At 45.0% G+C, this 19,945-nt stretch overlaps 1 protein-coding gene across 1 annotated transcript in view; it reads left to right on the plus strand.

The window, feature by feature from the left end:
* LOC137571390 (alpha-1,4-N-acetylglucosaminyltransferase-like) overlaps nt 1-19,945 on the plus strand; it is a 122,661-nt gene that overhangs the window by 98,358 nt on the left and 4,358 nt on the right. The window contains exons 2-3 of the mRNA XM_068280409.1: nt 1,547-1,649; nt 16,675-17,141. Coding sequence (XP_068136510.1) covers nt 16,698-17,141 — 444 coding nt within the window. The 5' untranslated portion in view covers nt 1,547-1,649; nt 16,675-16,697. The remainder of the gene's footprint in view (nt 1-1,546; nt 1,650-16,674; nt 17,142-19,945) is intronic.

Below are 19,945 nucleotides of genomic sequence, written 5' to 3' on the forward strand. Positions count from 1 at the left end.
ACTTACAAGTGCTTCCTCCTCGCTGGTGGTCTCTGGAACAATGAGACCACGAGGCGAGAAGGAAGCACGTATAAGGCACTTTGTTTACCTAACAAAGTGCCTTACACACTCTGATTGGGCAATTATGCGGATTCCTCTTAGCAGAGCCGGCGAGCGGAGACAAAATGCCCGAGTAACGATCCCGGGCGGAGGATCGCGTCACGGATGACGCGATCGCTCCGCCCATGCCCTTAGAAGGACCACCGCCTCTGTGGGTGAGCCGGTCCTTCAGGGCTCCACTTCCCGGCCGCCCCTGTGCGTTAGGCAGTCGGGAAGTGGTTAAGGTTTGCCATCTAGATGGAGGAAGAGGTAAGAATTTATCAGTTTAATGCTTTGCCCTTCGGATTATCCTCAGCTCCAGGGTTGTTTGTGAAGGTAATGTCTGGGGTTCTGGCTACTCTTAGACAGAGAAAAGTTAACATTTTGGGTTACCTTGATGAGTTTCTGTTTTGGTGGACATCTCCCGATTCGGTAAGAGATCAGATTGTTACGACAATAGTCTTACTACAAGATCTAGGTTGGATCATTAATTGGGAGAAATCTTCCTTAAATCCTACACAGATTATACATTTGTGGGGCTATTTCATCAGCATATCAGACACAGGGGAAGCAATTAAATTCTATCATGGCTCATTCCACAAGAGGAATTTCGACTTCTTGGGCAGAGAGGGCAGGGGGCTCTATAGATCAGATTGCAGAGCTGCGACCTGGTCAAGTCACAATACGTTTGTAAAGCACTATCGCCTCAATGTATCTGCCTCTGCAGGTTTATCCTTCAGAAGGAAAGTTTTGCAAGCTGTGGTCCCACCCTTAGGCGTTATCTCTTGTACATCGTCTCATCCAGGGGTGCTGTCCGAAATGACGTTCTGGGAAAAATCCCTTTACTTACGGTAAAGTCTTTTCCAGTAGTCATGAGGACAGCACCCCTGCAACCTGCCCTTATTTGGGTAGAAAAAAGAAATAAGTTTGTGTAAGCATCATTAAATGTCCGTGTCATCTTTTTTTATTAACTGAGGTATTGTGGCAGGTGTAGTATCTTATATGTGGCTGCCTATTGCTTATGCAAATTCTTCTTTTAACAGTTTCCTGTCCACGGTGGGGAGGGAGACAGGTCTCATCCAGGGGTGCTGTCCTCATGACTACTGGAAAAGACTTTACCGTAAATAAAGGAATTTTTTACATGATTTTTTACAGCAATTTTAATGAAAGTGAATGGGAGTGATTTTTAAAAAGTGCTCAGAAAGTACTTTTTAATGGATTGAATGGATTCTGTCATTGGACTTTATGAATATGGTGTTGCTAACTAGAGCTGCCTATGCTATGTTGATTTTCTCAAAACTAAGTTTCCCAGGATTATCAAGATTGCCTACACCCATTACTGGCTTGCCATGGCCTGTAGACATATGACGTTATAGAAACAACATTAAAAGTATTGTTTTATTGCACTGTGCCAGTGCCCATGTAATCTGTCATTTACATAATCATCTTGATATGTTATTCATTTAAGGCTGGTCTAACAAGGAGGTACTTTACATCTGTGCAAGAAATCTAATAATTCCCTCTTCACTGCACTTGCAGTTCCTTTTATAGGAAGAGGTTCAGCTATCAAGGTACGGTTCTTTGCATGAAATAAAAGTAATAGATAAGCTAAACATATTCTACATGTGACTGTGAGAGAGCAAACTCTATATTATGAATGTGTGTGTGTAAGAGCTGTCAATTTGTATGTAATCTATGAACTATTGGAGCTCGTAATGGATGGGTCTATTACGATTACACAATTTTGCATAATTTTTCACATTTACACATTTCGTAATTGTGATTACGTTATGTACAGCATACTACATTTATGAATCTTAAATACTTCTGTAATTACACATTTATGCATAATTGTATGTGTAAAAAAATTGCATCCATTTGCCAGTGTATGTGCAGCTATTAAATATTCAATGCGAAAAATGCGTTCCTATGCGGAAAAAAAATTGCCTTCATCAGCCAGTGTACTGCATATGTGTGGCCATTATTTAAATATTCAATGTGAAAAAATGCGCTCATAAGCGGAAAAAAAAGTGTAATTAACGCAAACACAATTTTGAATGAATTACACTAACATGCGTAATTACGATTAGGCATTACGTTGCAATTTTTTTATGCGTAATCTGCAAAATTTGCATTACGATTGCAATGCGTAATTGCGAATTACAATGCGTAATTACGCATAGACGTAATTTCTGCCCACCTGTACTATGAACGTACAGAGACAAGAAATGTAACATAATTGCCTCTTTGCTATAAACAATTGCACAATATAAGGGTGAGCAGACTCCTTTTTTAAGTTTGATTTCATGGCAAATTGGACCAACATTTTTTTACCAAACTTTTTTCTAGTACTGACACATACTGTATTTCACATTAAAATTTGTCTTTACACTTTTCTGCAAATTCACCACCAGATTTTGTGGCAAAATTGCATTGAAGAGTATTGCCTGTTTTACCGATAGAGATGGCCCAAACTGTTCTCGGCTAACTTCCATGGGTTCGCGATCGCAGAGAACCGCAAACTTTTCCAGAAGTCCGGTCCGCCCCCATAGTGCATCATGAGGATCAACTTTGACCCTCTACATCAGTCAGCAGGCACATTGTAGCCAATCAGGCTGCACTCCCTCCTGGAGCCGCAGGCAGTGTCAGCCGCACGCACGCACACACGCCCGCCCCTTCAGGCCCCGTCCTCCTCCGCCTTTCGGCAGTGCCTCTGCATCTGTCACTGCACATGCGCAGTGCAGAAAAGCACTGACACAGGTATGGACGCAGGAACACTTGGAAATTATATATAGAGATGTGACAATATCATCTAGGATAAAACTACGGGACTACTAGGATAAAACGTGACCCTGAGCAGAGGCATAAAATTAAAATCTGGACTTACCTTCAGCCATCAAAGCCTGAGGCTCCGGTAGAGATGGCCCGAATGGTTCGCCGGCGAACGGTTCCCGGCGAACTTCCGGGGTTCGCGATCATGGAGAACCCTCATGAGGGTCAACTTTGACCCTCTACATCGCAGTCAGCAGGCACATTGTAACCAATCAGGCTACACTCCCTCCTGGAGCCACTCCCCGGTTATAAAAGGCTGGCAGCGTCAGGCTTTGGACTCACTCGTGTGCCTGTATTCATTAGAGAAGGGAAAGCTGCTGCAGACTCTCATAGGGAAAGCTTAGTTAGGTTCTTGAAGGCTTCTTACCTTGCTCCTTGCTGATTCTTATTGCTAAAACAGCACCCCTCAACAGCTCTTTTGAGAGCTAACCTTATTCTTGTGATCTTTTTTTTTTTTTTTTTTTTTTTTTTGTGTGTGTGTGTGTTCCACTGACACTTGTGTTGCATAGACAGCCTTGGTAATTTGGACTGTGTGTGCCACTGCCAGCCAGGCCCAGCACATTCAGTTACTACCTGTGTGTGTGACAGGTGCACATTGTAATACCCATCACTGCATATACCTACCTGTTGTGTTCAGTGCACCCACCTACCTACGTGAGTGCACACAGTGTGATATACCACTCCGTGCATACAGTTGTGTTCAAAATTATTTAACCCCCAAATGCTGTAAAGGGTTTTAGGGAATTTAGTGTACATTTGTAATTGTGTTCAGAATGGAATCTTACAAGGACTTTTTAAAGAACCAAATGCAACTAAAATGACATCAATTGTTTTTGCAATACAGTATTATTTTTTATTTTTTTTTGTGTGTGATCTCTTCATTGACACCATTATTCAACCCCTTAAAGACTACCACTATTAAGAACGGAGGTTCATTCAAGTGTTTTCGATCAGGTATTGAAAATACCTGTGGATGTTAACGAGCAGCAATCAGATTTAAAATGACTGTGATACTCCGCTCCTTCTAGACATTTACTGGTGTGTTTACAAACATGGTGAAGTCAAGAGAATGGTCCAGGAAGACAAGAGAAGAGATGATTTCTCTTCACAGGAAGGGCAATGGCTATAAGAAGATTGCAAAGATGTTAAACATACCAAGAGACACCATAGGAAGCATCATTCACAAATTCAAGGCAAAGGGCACTGTTGAAATGCTACCTGGTCGTGGCAGAAAAAAAGATGCTGACTTCAACTGCTGTGCGCTACCTGAAGCGCAAAGTGGAGAAAAGTCCCCGTGTGACTGCTGAGGAACTGAAAAAAGATTGCGAGTACTATGTCACGGCCTATGGGGCTCATTGGTACGATTTATAGAATGTATTACAAAGACATTGGAATGTTTTTTTAATGTTGGATAAAAGAATTGCCGACATAATAGGGGAGAGGCCCTACATGATGGCAAGAAGGGCACCCAATGTAAAGAATATGTTGGTGAGGTCAGAGTTCAACAGTACAAAGGGTGAAACCTGGTTAGCAAACTTTCCCCAAAAATGTGGGATGTTCAGTTGTGGGAATTGCTGTGTGTGATTTGGTGGAAAGAACAAAAACTTTTTCCAATGCAAAAGGTATGTGTATGTGTATATATATATATATATATATATATATATATATATATATATATATATATATATATATATATATATATATATATATATATATATATATATATATATATATATATATATATATATATATATATATATATATATAGCGGTTTGCAAAAGTTTGAACCGAAAATCGGAGGTTTGGGCCATCTCTATTTACTGATTTAATAGCAAAGCCCCCATACTGTACATGCTAGAATTATTATTGTTAAATTATTTATTGTATTTATAAAGCCCCAACATATTACTCAGCACTGAACAATAGATGATAAGGCAGATACAAGACAAATGATTATGCAACAGAGTTTAACTTTTCAAGACCACATAATTCAAGTTCAAGTCAGCCTGCAGGAAGAGTACCCGATGATGGGGATGCATAACCCCCCCCCCAAATCACCAAATTTTCTAGCTATGTTAAGTGGAACAGTAGGAACAAGGACGGAGGGGGCAGGGGCGTAACTAGAAATCACTGGGCCCCCCTGCGAATATTTGGATGGGGCCCCCCCCCATAGGTGCCAAATAATCGTAATGGGGCAGCGTTTCACTGTAAATTAATTATAAAGTGGGCAGCATTTTACCAGAAAATCGTAATGTGGGCAGAGTTCACCAGAAAATCGTAATGTGGGCCTTTAGAAAATCATAATGTGGGCAGAGTTCACCAGAAAATCGTAATGTGGGCACCAGTCACCAGAAAATAGTAACGTGAGCAGCAGTCACCAGAAAATTGTAACGTGGGCAGCATTCACCAGACAATCGTAATGTGGGCAGCGTTCACCAGAATATCGTAATGTGGGACAGAAAATCGTAATGTGGGCAGAGTTCACCAGAAAATTGTAACAAGGACAGCATTCACCAGACAATCGTAACTTGGGCAGTGTTCACCAGAAAATCGTAATGTGGGCCAGAAAATCGTAATGTGGGCAGCGTTCACCAGAAAATCGTAACGTGGCCAGCATTCACCAGACAATCGTAACGTGGGCAGTGTTCACCAGAAAATCGTAATGTGGGCCAGAAAATCGTAATGTGGGCAGAGTTCACCAGAAAATCGCAATGTGGGCAGCAGTCACCAGAAAATCGCCATGTGGGCAGCAGTCACCAGAAAATTGCAATGTGGGCATCAGTCACCAGAAAATCCTAATGTGGGCAGCAGTCACCAGAATATCGTAATGTGGGCAGCAGTCACCAGAAAATCCTAATGTGGGCAGCAGTCAGTCACCAGAATGTCGTAAGGTGGGCAGCAGACACCAGAAAATCCTAATGTGGGCAGCAGTCACCAGAAAATCCTTATGTGGGCAGCAGTCACCAGAAAAATCGCAATGTGGGCAGCAGTCACCAGAAAATCGCAATGTGGGCAGCAGTCACCAGAAAATCCTAATGTGGGCAGCATACACCAGAAAATCGTAATGTGGGCAGCAGACACCAGAAAATCGCAATGTGGGCAGCAGACACCTGAAAATCGCAATGTGGGCAGCAGACACCTGAAAATCGCAATGTGGGCAGCAGACACCTGAAAATCGTAATGTGGGCAGCAGACACCTGAAAACCGTAATGAGGGCAGCAGACACCTGAAAATCGCAATGTGGGCAGCAGTGACCAGAAAATCGCAATGTGGGCAGCAGTGACCAGAAAATCGTAATGTGGGCAGCAGACACCTGAAAATCATAATGTGGGCAGCAGACACCTGAAAATCGTAATGTGGGCAGCAGTGACCAGAAAATCGTAATGTGGGCAGCAGACACCAGAAAATCGCAATGTGGGCAGCAGACACCAGAAAATCGCAATGTGGGCAGCAGTGACCAGAAAATCGCAATGTGGGCAGCAGTGACCAGAAAATCGTAATGTGGGCAGCAGACACCAGAAAATCGCAATGTGGGCAGCAGACACCAGAAAATCGCAATGTGGGCAGCAGTGACCAGAAAATCGTAATGTGGGCAGCAGACACCAGAAAATCATAATGTGGGCAGCAGTGACCAGAAAATCATAATGTGGGCAGCAGACACCTGAAAATCGTAATGTGGGCAGCAGACACCTGAAAATCACAATGTGGGCAGCAGTGACCAGAAAATCACAATGTAGGCAGCAGACACTAGAAAAAAAAATGCACCTGTGAAAAAAACCAATTCACTTACCTGACAGAAGTCTTCTCCTCTCCCGGCATCTGGCTCGCAGCTCCCCGAGTCCTCCTGCAGCACATCTCCCGCGCTGACAGGCAGAGTGCAGGGCTACGGCAAGATGGCTGCCGAAGCCCTGTACTAGAGACACAAATAGTCTCCAGTGTAGGGCTTCTTCGGCGGCCATCTTGCCGTAGCCCTGCTCTGCCTGCCGGAGACTATGCAGGCTGCTGGTGGAGCGGGGCTGCGGGGAATGAACTGGCGCAGCGTCTATTAGACGCTGCGAAAAGTTGAGCACCTTGCTGGGGGGTCCAGAGCAGCGCTCCCCCCACGCACAGTGAGCGGGCCCCAGAGCAGCCCCGGGCGGCCGGGCCCCCCTGCGGCTGAGAGAGTCGCATCCCCGGTAGGTACGCCGGTGGTGACAGCCTTTCCTCCTCCGGGCCCCTGACTTGCTAGGGGCCCCCCTGCAACTGCAGGGGCTGCAGGGTCTATTCCTACGCCCCTGGGAGGGGGGTTGTTAAAAAAAGACCTTGTAGCTTTTGAGAAGATTGATTTTAAAGTTACACATGGAAAAATGTTTAAGTGCCCAAGGCAACGCGTGACATGATGAGATAAACATGTGAACGTATAGTGCAAAACATTAACCAAGCTGTTTTAATTGTTTTATTTTGCTGTCTGAAAGGGTTAATTTTTAGGCATGGAAGTGACAGCTTCTGCCTTGTCGGGACCTCGTGGGAAATATAGTAAAGATCACTGAAAAGCAAATTACAGCCATAAATGTTTTCCTGGCAGAATACAAGTTCTCTGTATGCATCTCTATCCAATACCACTACTGATCCTCCTTTATCAGCATTACAAATGACAATTGCATTATTTTCCTGGAGGCTTCTGAGAGCAGTACGTTCTGCAGCAGTGATATTGGATGGACCCATACCTGTGGAGCCCCAGGCTAATGAGAGGAGATCCTTCTCAACCAACTCATGGAAATTCTCCACATGAGATGACCTTTCTGAAACTGGATAAAAATCTGGATTCCTCACACGTACCTGTTTAGTATCCTTCAGGGTCACCAGACCTGTGCTATCTGATGCTAAGGAGTCCAATGTAGGAGTTCAATTTCTGTAGTCACCCCCAGGCCTGATTACTGCCACACCTGTTTTTAATCAAGAAATCACTTAAATAGGAGCTATCTGACACAGAGAAGTAGACCAAAAGCACCTCAAAAGCTCAACATCATGCCAAGATCCAAAGAAATTCAGGAACAAATGAGAACAAAAGTAATTGAGATCTATCAGTCTGGTAATGTTATAAAGCCATTTCTAAAGCTTTGGGACTCCAGCGAACCGCAGTGAGAGCCATTATCCACAAATGGCAAAAACATGGAACAGTGATGAACCTTCCCAGGAGTGGCCGGCTGACCAAAATTACCCCAAGAGCGCAGAGAAAACTCATCCGAGAGGCCACAAAAGACCCCAAGACAACATCTAAAGAACTGCAGGCCTTACTTTCCTCAATTAAGGTCAGTGTTCACGACTCCACCATAAGAGACTGGGCAAAAACGGCCTGCATGGCAGATATCCAAGGCGCAAACCACTTTTAAGCAAAAAGAACATTAAGGCTCGTCTTAATTTTGCTAAAAAACATCTCCATGATTGCCAAGACTTTTGGGAAAATACCTTGTGGACTGACGAGACAAAAGTTTAACTTTTTGGAAGGTGCGTGTCCTGTTACATCTGGCGTAGAAGTAACACAGCATTTCAGCAAAAGAACATCATACCAACAGTAAAATATGGTGGTGGTAGTGTGATGGTCTGGGGTTGTTTTTGCTTCAGGACCTGGAAGGCTTGCTGTGATAGATGGAACCATGAATTCTACTGTCTGCCAAAAAATCCTAAAGGAGAATGTCCGGCCATCTGTTCATCAACTCAAGAGCTGAAGCGATCTTGGGTGCTGAAGCAGGCAGTGGCGTAGCTAAGGAGCTGTGGGCCCCGATGCAAGTTTTACAGTGGGGCCCCCCAAGCACTCTATACATAACAATTGATATGGCGCACCAAAACCTGCCAATGGCAACTACAGTGTCAGAGATGTAAGAAAGGGATGGGGAACAGCTTGTTAATGATTACCACTATTCAAGGCATCTATAGAAGTTATAATTATGACCACAGGACCAATAGAAAGCTAATACTGTAGTTGAGGGAGGGCCCTTCGGGGCCCCTCTGGCCCAAGGGCCCCGATGCGGTCGCAACCTCTGCAACCCCTATTGCTACGCCCCTGCAGGACAATGCCCCAAACCACACCAGCAAATCCACCTCTGAATGGCTGAAGAAAAACAAATTGAAGACTTTGGAGTGGCCTAGTCAAAGTCCTGACCTGAATTCTATTGAGATGTTGTGGCATGACCTTAAAAAGGCGGTTCATGCTAGAAAACCCTCAAAGCTGAATTACAACAATTCTGCAAAGATGGGTGGGCCAAAATTCCTCCAGAGCGCTGTAAAAGACTCGTTGCAAGTTATCGCAAACGCTTGATTGCAGTTATTGCTGCTAAGGGTGGCCCAACCAGTTATTAGGTTCAGGGGGCAATTTCTTTTTCACGCAGGGCCATGTAGGTTTTGAGGGTTTTTTTTCTCACTAAATGATAAAAACCATAATTTAAAACTGCATTTTGTGTTCAATTATGTTATCTTTGACTAATAGTTAATGGTTTTTGATGAGCAGAAACTGTTAACTGTGACAAACATGCAAAAGAATAGGAATTCAGGAAGGGGGCAAATAGTTTTTCACATCGCTGTAGGTGGTGGTATTAGCAGCAGTGGCCTGTGGCACCGTGGTGGTGGGAGCCAGCGCCAGCTTACTTCAGCCTCTTGAACTCCTCATGCTCAACATGTTTTTTGGCCAGATGGGTGATGAAGCTGGAGGTGCCATACTTGTAGCGGTCACAACCTCTGCTCATCTGTAGTTTGCACACATTGCATATGGCAAACTTGCTGTCCAATGAGTTAAGAGTGAAAAACCGCCAGATTGGGGAGGTGAAGATTCCCCTGCGGCCTGAATGGGATGCTGCAGCTTTTTTCCCTGTGGCGGTTGGGGGTTGAGTGGTGCGGCTGGTGGTAGCGGCAGAAGGATGTGGGTCCCGCATTCCACGGCCACTGTCTGCAATGCTGATCCTCCGTGCCAAACCCACTGACGCATCCTCCTCGTTAGAGCTGAAATCCCCATCCTGTGGATGGCAGTCACGGTCCTTCATCCCATCAACATCATACCCCCCCTCCTCAAAACCCAGAACATCTTCCTCAAACTCCTTGCGGCTAACAGCCCTGAGTTCAATCGTGGCGCCTGGAGCGAAAAGCTCGCTGCCTGAGGGTAGGCTGCCCGCTGGGGTCGACACTGACACGGCAGACCTTCTGAGGGTGGCCGTAATGTTGCTCCCTGTCCTCTTGCCCTTGCTGCCCCTCCCCCAGCTGCCGTTGCCAGCAGACATAGTACAACTTATTTGTGATGTCACCAGATAATGTGGGGTACTTTTACTTTAATAAAATCGGGGTTGGACTTTAAATCAAATCAGCACAGAGTGACAGACCGCAGAGTAGAGGACAGACAGTGCACACTATCTGTCTAACTGTCACACTGACAATGCTCAGCACAGCAGCACTGCAGTAATCTGTAGTAAGCTAACACAGTACTACTCTCTAACAACTAACTGCAGTACTAACTATATACAATACAACAACACAGTAATCCTATTCCCTAATCTATACTGTCCTGCTGGCCTGCACAGCACACACAGACACAGACAGGACCTAACTGAGTGAATGAAATCAAACAATTACAAGCTAGCTAAAACAAAAATAGAACAATAGTGTAGTGAAGGTGTTTAGCACTCAAAGCTTTAGGTTTCCCACTGTATACAGCACTTGCTAAGCCAACAGCACTGGAGCAAGTCTGTCAGTGAGCAGCCAGCCACACAAGCAAGGGCGATCTTTTTCATCATGGGAGTCCTCCTTATACAGGGGGGCTGGCCAGGGTTCCCTTCTGTGATTGGGTGCTAGGGATTCTGCTGGGAGCCCTCTGATTGGCTCAATGACATCTCCTTAGTTACAGTACCCGGATCAGGATATCCGCGGATATCCAGGTTATGCGGCCAGATATCCGCATAGAGCTATCCAGATTTGGCCCCAGGTATCCGGAATCCAGATCCCACCGGATAGCGGAAAAATGGTCGTTACCCGGGTATCCGGGATCCAGATGAGCATCCCTGCACGTTAGATCAGATGGCTGCGGTGCAAAGGACTAGGAGAGAGAATGGTCAGTAAAGCTAAGGTCGTATCTAAGTCCGTCTGGCAGTCGCATTGAAATACATTGAGTAATGAAAGAAGCATTAATATACAATGGCTGCTTGGTGCGATGCCGCACTAATCCTCAGGCTGAGTAACAAGACAAACAGTCAGACAGACGGAATGCTTTGCCAATATAGTCGCTGCCCCAGCGACGGGAAACATTCACACTGACATAGACAAGACAAACAGGTAGGAGCGTAACTAATGGCAACCGCTGCTTTAGTTACGTCCTCGGGAACAAGGCAAGAAGGATAACTACCAGTCACCAGCGTGGTGAAGGCAATTAGCAGGATAGCGGACTTCACTGACCCCTCCGCGGGTTCAGCAAACATCCAACAGGCATGGAAATACAAAGCAAGGCAATACACAATACTTTCACAACATGGACCCAGCAACAACTCAGGGAGCTGTGCGCTATGTTGGGCGGGGTCTGGAATGGGAGGTAACCCTTTATGTGGACATCAGCCAATGAATGCAGATATGCAAATTCCCACACAGCTGAATGGAAATCATGCAATCCTGAGCTAGTCTGATTACAAACTGCTAGCTGACTGTGAATGGAAAGGACTCTCACAACAAATACATGCAATATTATGCAACAACATGCATGTAGGAAATCTGGGGCTATCTGGTTGCAGTTCAACTGCAGCAAGCAATAGGTGGAATCATGACCGCATCCTGAGCTGCTCTGAACTGCCGAGTGATTGCAAATGAAAATGAGACTTATTGTGAATGCAATCCAAACTAAGCAACTGAATGCAAGCATATAAGCCAGAACTGCCCGGTTGCAGTTCCACAACATGCTCCAAGAGAGATCCTGGCACCTATACTGGGGGAAACTATACTGACTACCTATATTGGAGGCACCTACCTACCTAACCTATACTGGGGGGCATATACCTATCTAACCTATACTGGGGGCAACTGTACGGGCTACCCTATCCTCTAGACAGCTACGTACCTAACCTATACTGGGTGCAACTATGCCTGGCTACCTATACTGGGGGAGACCTATAGCTGGGTAACCTATACAGCGGGTACCTATACCTGGCTCCACAGGGGGGGGGGGATTTTTACACCCTCGCCCTGGGTGCAATTTAGCCTAGAATATGCCCTGCATTCAAGCTACTTTGTAAATGTTTAAATATGAAATTAAAGCATGGGATACTAAAGAAGTCATTTTTAGGAGTAGGAGGATAAATACAATTGTTTATCTCATCAATATATTTTCTCCTTGGGTTCACTTTTAGTATGGTTGAATGACAAATAAAGTGTCTACAAATTGGTATTGAAAATATACATATATCTGCAGAAACCGCAGTGGATTTCCTGCCAGGTGGATTTCCTTCCTGTGGATCAGTATGCAGGCACTGTGCACTGATTGGGGTCCCTACCTCTTGAGTCTTTTTTAGCCCCCTGTCACCAATGCAGACTGGTATAGCCTGAATTCAGAGCTGCAAAAATGTGGGGCAGTGAAAGTCAATGTTTTGTATTTTAGTAGGGTTGTTGGCGGCATATGAAATAACAACCAAACTGAAGTAGATTGGCGAGGTCTCACGCCGGCGTGTTCCCATGCCTCAGCATTGTGCAGGCTAGGGGTTTTAGGGCATTCCAAAGTCCTGTGTATTTAGTGGTGTTGCTTGCAAATATTTGCTGAAATTATTTTCACATCGAAAATACTTTTTATTTTGAGAAAATATTTGGGAAAAACATTATATTTTCGCAATATGGTCAAAGAAAACAACATTTTATTTCTGTTGTGAAAATTCAGTGAAAATCAATATTTTACCGCAAAAAATTGCAAAAAGCATGGAAATCATTAATTTTAACCAAAAAAAAAATTGTGAAATAGTCACAAACTTATACCAAAATGATTTTCAATGGCATTTTTGCTCGAAGGTCAAAAAATGGCACAAAAATGAATGCGAACAGAAGATCAGCATTTTTGCTCATCACTGTTATTTAGTCTATTCAGAAGTGTTATGTGCTGGCCTTGGGCAAAGAAACAAAGAAATTGTCACCCTGATGAGAATCTGTGCTCTAAAATTCTTACAATAAAAAGCTTACCATTCTATTCATTATGTTCTCCTGTGCCCCTCTGTGCTGTTTCTGCCACTCTCTGCTGCAATCCTGGCTTGTAATTGCCAGTTTTAGACAGTGTTTACAAACAAAAGACATGGCTGTTACCAGCTTGTGATAGGCTGTGGAGCGGGTGTGTATAGCTTCTGCCAATAACAGCAGACAGCACATTCCTGCTTGAGCTTGACAGAGCCGATAGAAGATAAAATTATATAACAGAGATAACACACCCACTGTGCAACTAGAAAAGGCTGCAGTAAGCCAGACCACATTTGAGCAGGTGTAGGAACTTACAGGATAGAAGAAATAGGCTGAAAATTTTGTTAGTCTCTTTAATAATTAAATACTAATATTACTATTACTTTTTTATTTATGTAGTGCCAACATTTCCCATAGTACTGTACAAACCAGACAATAGAGGGAAACCTAGATACAAAATATCAGGAGGAGTTCTTCAACACAAAATCACCAGGGGAGGGTTCTGTGTGAGAGTAAGGTTGGGTTAACCTCTTGACGACCAGCTACCGCCGATCGGCGTAAACTGGTCGTCTGCAGGTTACCATGGAAACGGCCGCTCGTATCGAGCGGCCTTTCCATGTCAGTTCACGGAGGGTTTCTCCGTGAACAGCCAGAGGGCCGCCAATCGCGGCTCGCCGCCAAAATGTAAACAGGCGGGGAAGAAATCCCCGCTGTTTACATCATACGGCGCTGCTGCGCAGCAGCGTCGTAAGGCAGATCGGTGATAGCCCGGCCTCTGATTGGCCGGGGATCGCCGGCATGTGATAGGCTGAAGCCTATCCTTCAATGCGCAGGACGGAAATGGGAAATCCATCCTGCACAGCTCACAGGGGGAGGGAGAGGGAGGGAAGGGGAGGGAGCGCCGAAAACGCTGCGGAGGGGGGCTTTGAAGAGCCCCCCCGCAAAGCGCAGCAAGCCGGCGGCGATCAGACCCCCCCCAGCAGGACATCCCCCTAGTGGGGAAAAAAGGGGGGTAGTCTGATCGCCAAGGCTCACTCCTGATCGGTGCTGCGGGCTGGAGAGCCCACGTAGCACCGATCAGTGCAGAAAGCCCTGGTCGGCAAGTGGTTAAGCTGTATTGTTGAATTACGTAACAATTTTTAACATTAGTATGTTTTCGTTATCAACTCCTGTCTATTTTAAAAAGGTATTTATCGTTCACCAATTTAGTTAACGATGTTTATCATTATTGAGATTTCGCTATCCACCGGCGCCATTTCGCTATCCAGCCGGGCCCTTTGTCCTGGCACCCTTTTTTAATGCACCTTCTCGGTGGTTCCTAACCCCCCCCCCCCCCCCCCCACAGTGTTGCCTAATCCTATCCACCTATCAGGTGGTGCCTAACCCTAACCACTGCCCCTGCAGAAACACTGCCTGCTTGGCCGGTGGCCAGACAGGGAACACTATAGCGCAGTGTTCCCTGAAGGCATGTTTTTGGCAGTGTGATGCGACGCGACGGGATAGACACACTGCATCGCTAACACTAGTTTACAATGTGAAACCAACTAGAGTCTATGGGCTTGATTCACTAAGACAAATGGCATGCCTTATCAAAGTTATCACGCATTATCAAAGTTAACACGCCTTATCAGAGTAGCATAGCGAGCACTACGAACATGCAGGGGGTCAGGGCAGGACGAGTGGAGATCTCGTCATTGCCAATTAGCAGGCATAAGTTCGCTATGCTACTCTAAGGCTTGTTAACTTTGATAAGGCGTGTTATTTGTCTTAGTGAATGAAAACCTATGTTGGCGCCATTTTTGTCAACTATCCACCTGCGCCATTTTTTGTGCAACATATACCGACACAAATACAAAATATATACATAATTTATGTGTTGTAACACCAGGCATTCTGGTACCTGAAGCTGTACAAGAGTGGATTGACTAAATGTTTAATTTGTTTGAACAAGAGAAATGGGAGTTGTAAGGTGTGGCTAGCTCATTACAGATATGGATCAAAGTAGCTGGCAGACAGGGTAGATACAATGTCTGATGTTTAAAGGGAACAATGATGCAAATCCTAACTCAACAAAAGAATGTGACAATGAAGTGTTGTTATATACATTTGGGCAACTATGTTTTGTTGGGATGAATTTGATAAGAAAACAAAAAGCACATAATTTACTAATACAAGCTTCTTTAACCTTTTCGGGACCGGCCGCCTACCCCCCCCCCCCTTTAAGGACCAAGGCATTTTGCGCGGGAGGGGGGTGCACGCGTTTGGGGGGGTCAGGCGGCCGGATCCCTTGTGTGGCTAGCTGGATTGGTGTCCCCCCATGGTGGCCTGTGCCCCCCCTTCTGCCAGCAGCCTTCACTTACCTTCCAGGCTCCAGCGATGAGCCGCACGGGACCCTCTTCTCCGGCCGGCATCTCTGTTCTGTCTGACGATCAGTTCCGGGTCGCGGCTTGATGATGTCATCAAGCCGGGACCCGGCGCTGACATCAGATGGAGCGGAGATGCCGGCCAGAGCGGAGAGGGGGTGCCGATCGTCGCGGGAACGGCAGGGAGGTCTTCTTTTGCCCCCCTGCCGCCGCAGCTGTCAAACTGATCACTACGATCCGACGACGATCGTAGTGATCACGCGATCAGCAGACATACGCGATGGCTGCTGATCACTCGGGGGAGATGTCGGCTGTCATATGACAGCTTAATCTCCCCCTCCGGGTGCGCACGATCGCGTCGGGAGCGGAAATTGCGGCTCTGCGTAGATTCTACGCCGCATCAGGCTAGAACAGCCACAAGTGCGGCGTAGAATCGAATGCACGCGGTCCCGAAAAGGTTAAAGGACAACTGAAGCGAGAGAGATGTGGAGGCTGCCATTTATATTTCCTTTTAAGCAATACCAGTTGCCTGGCAGTCCTGCTGATCCTATAGGTGCGTACACACGCACTACTATAAGGAACGACGGGTCCGTTGGACCCTCCCACTGGGCGGGCATTCCAGCGATAGTAAAGTGTGTGTACAGTCTGTCTGCAGACTGATAAGGCTGTTTCTGAATGATCCGTTGAGTGGAGGGTAGCGAGGGGTCGAGGGAGGGTTTCTTGAGCAGGGGCTATACTGTGGCCTGCTTGAAGTCTGAGGGAAAGGTGCCTGTGGATAGGGAGAGGTTAAACAGGGTAGTGAAGACTGGGGCCAAATCGTGAAGTGAGGCTGAAGTAAATCAGAAGGGATGGGGTCAAGGGGGGAGGTAGTGGTATGGGAAGTCTGCAGTAGGTGGTTGACTTCCTTGGTGGTAGTAGGAGTGAAGGAGGTGAGGGGAGGATAGGGTGGAGGAGGAGTTGGTTGGGAGGGGGTGGGAGGTGAAGATTGGATATTTCCTGACGATATTTCCTTCGCTCTAATTTACTGATTTTAATAAAGGAAATAATGTTTAAAGTACTAATGTGAACAATGGTGCTGACAAGGTTGTAATATGGAGCAAAACTAATATGAATTATGTATTTGAGTAAATTTAAGCACAAATTTAGAGCAAAGGTACACAAAAATGTTATGTGCTGCAACCCTTTGCCTTGTTGAATAAGGTACTCATTTATTTACTTGCTTTTCTTCCTCTTTCAGCTCAGTCATTGAACACTACTGCCATGTGGAAGCCATCAAAGATATTCTATATTGTCTGCCTGATGCTTTTTATAGCCGGTATTAGCTTTTTTAGCAGAAATGTCCTGAAGGGGTACCAGCATTATATCATGAAATCCTTCCGTTTGAATGGTATTGGCTCAGATTCAGTTGCTTTTACGACAACTGCTATTCTAAGGCAAGGCAATGGCATCCTATTTATGGAGACCACAGACAGAATGGAGCCACCACCTTTGGTCTTGTGTGTTATAGAGTCAGCAGCTCGCATTTATCCTGACAGACCGGTGGTCTACTTCATGAAAGGACTGGGGAATATTACCACAGAGGAGGAAGAGGAAAATACAAGGCGGCACTTTCCAACTCTCTCATCTTTTCCAAATGTTTACTTCTTTCCTCTCAGAATGGATGAATTATTTAATAACACACCTCTTATGACTTGGTTTAAAAAGGTAAGGAGAAAAAGGAAATTGATTTGATTATACACATGGATATGCAGTGGGGTAACATTCCTCGCTTCTAGCCAGCCTTGTAAACCTTTCAAAATGGGAACCTTAAAGGATACCCGAGGTGACATGTGACATGATGAAATAAATGTGTATTTACAGTGCCTAGCACACAGATAACTATGCTGTGTTTTTTTTTCTTTCTCTGCCTGAAAGCGTTAAACATGCAAGGTATGCACCTTAACAAACAAACTGTGCCAGCCCCAAATTCTCAATTCTATTACCCACAATAGTCCCCGTCAGTGTTCGCTATCAAGAGTCCAGCAAAGTTCATACATAAATGATGAATGACAGCGCTCCTCTTCTATGGCTCTTTATGTCTGCAAAAAGTAAACATACTACACATAGTGCATTACTTTATTTAATATATCAGACCACTCTCCTCCAGTGAAATAGTGCAGCACACACACGTGATTCAAATCATTGTAAAAACATGCACCCGGTACTCCAGCATTTATAACCGCTCACCAGATGGTTTCCAGCTCACATCCAGGTGGCGTCGGCATCCCGTTCCTCCACCGCGGTGTGCCCGCTAGTTCCAATTGTAAATCACGGCCGGCCGGCGAGCGCTTCCGCAACTCGGTGACGTCAGTCGCACCTGATTCCTCCCTGCGCGTTTCGTCCTATGGACTCATCAGCCCCTGATGATGCCACATGAGGGGGTGAAAACCGCTGGGCTTGTCAGCCCGATATGCGCTATATCTACTAGGACTGTGTAAGTGCACTGTATAGCGCAGGCTACATACCAGTGTTTACATCAAGTTGCGCTATGAATATTTTTATTGTTTGTTTTTACATGGAATCTGGATTAAATTTTATTGCTTGAGACAGAATAACCTGGTGCCTAGTCATTGGTTGACAATAAACGCTAGATCCACCTGGATGTGAGGTGGAAACCATCTGGTGAGCGGTTATTAATGCTGGAGTACCGGGTGCATGTTTTTACACTGATTTGAATCACGTGTGCTGCACTATTTCACTGGAGGAGAGTGGTCTGATGTGTTTAAATACAGTAATGCACTATGTGTAGTATGTTTACTTTTTGCAGACATAAAGAGCCATAGAAGAGGAGCGCTGTCATTCATCATTTATGTATGCAAGATATGCAAGTGGCAGTTCCTGTCTTAGTCAGGACTGGGTCAGACTACAGTGTGACCATCACTAATAAGAAATTACTACTATAAAACCCTTTCCTAGCAGAAAATGGCTTCTGATTTGTTCACATCTAAAATCGAAATTTCAAGCAAAATCGGCCCGAAAATGGTACATGCAGGACTTTGCTGAGCGGAAAGCGGACGAAACCTGCTGATGTGAACTGTCCCATAAGGAATCATTGCACAAGCGCCTTTAAGGTGTTTTTAAAAATCGCTGGGGCACAAAAAATAAATGAAAAAATGCCTAAGTGTGAACAAGCCCTGAAGGCAGGAAAGAGATAAAAAGGGTCAATAGATTTTAGCTCTGGCATACTTCAATTAATGCGTCATTGAGCAAGAACAATAAAACAGAATAACTTAAAAAGTAGATTTAAATATCAAATAAAACTGTGGAATGTCTTAAAAAGTTATTCTTAGGAGAAGGATAGATACAATTGTTTATTTCATTCGTTTATTTTCACCTCGGGTGTCTTTTAAGTGGAATAAAGGTGGGAAGTTTAACTTACCTGAGACTACTTCCAGCCCCCTGCAGTCCTTCTGGTCCCTTGCCGTGGTTCCATTCTTCTCTCTTCAGCCTCTGTGCCTTTCTGAAAGCTGGCCGACCGGCAGCGGCGGCTCCAGCTTCAGAATTTTGGGGGGGCTCAAAAGGCACACAATGGCTGGCTGGCGGGGCTCAAGGGGGGGAACTTGTGGCGCACAAAGCGCGCCGCGGCAACAGGAGTGGGCGTGGTCATGACATCATGTGGGCGGGGCAAACTGTAATGTAGTTGTACCAGCTAATGTAGTTACATAAAAAAAAATGAAGTAAATGCACGTAATGACAGACAGCCTTTCAATAATAAATACACGTAATGACAGACAGCCTTTCACCAGTAAATGCACATAATGAGAGACAGCGTTTCCCTACTAAATGCACATAAGAGACAGCCTTTCACCAGTAAATGCATGTAATGATAAACAGCCTTTCCCTAGTAAATTCATGTAATGAGAGACAGCCTTTCACCAGTAAATGCACATAAGAGGCAGCCTTTAACCAGTAAATGCACATAATGACAGACAGCATTTCCCCAGTAAAAGCATGTAATGAGAGACAGCCTTTCACCAGTAAATGCATGTAATGAGAGACAGCCTTTCACCACTAAATGCACATAAGAGACAGCCTTTCACCAGTAAATGCACATAATGAGAGACAGCGTTTCCCCACTAAATGCACATAAGAGACAGCCTTTCACCAGTAAATGCACATAATGAGAGACAGCGTTTCCCCACTAAATGCACATAAGAGACAGCCTTTCACCAGTAAATGCATGTAATGAGAGACAGCCTTTCACCAGTAAATGCATGTAATGATAAACAGCCTTTCCTTAGTAAATTCATGTAATGAGAGACAACCTTTCACCAGTAAATGCACATAAGAGACAGCCTTTAACCAGTAAATGCACATAATGACAGACAGCGTTTCCCCAGTAAAAGCATGTAATGAGAGACAGCCTTTCACCAGTAAATGCATGTAATGAGAGACAGCCTTTCCCAACTAAATGCACATAAGAGACAGCCTTTCACCAGTAAATGCATGTAATGAGAGACAGCGTTTCC

This window comes from Hyperolius riggenbachi, chromosome 4 (assembly GCF_040937935.1).
Source record: "Hyperolius riggenbachi isolate aHypRig1 chromosome 4, aHypRig1.pri, whole genome shotgun sequence".
NCBI lineage: Eukaryota > Metazoa > Chordata > Amphibia > Anura > Hyperoliidae > Hyperolius > Hyperolius riggenbachi.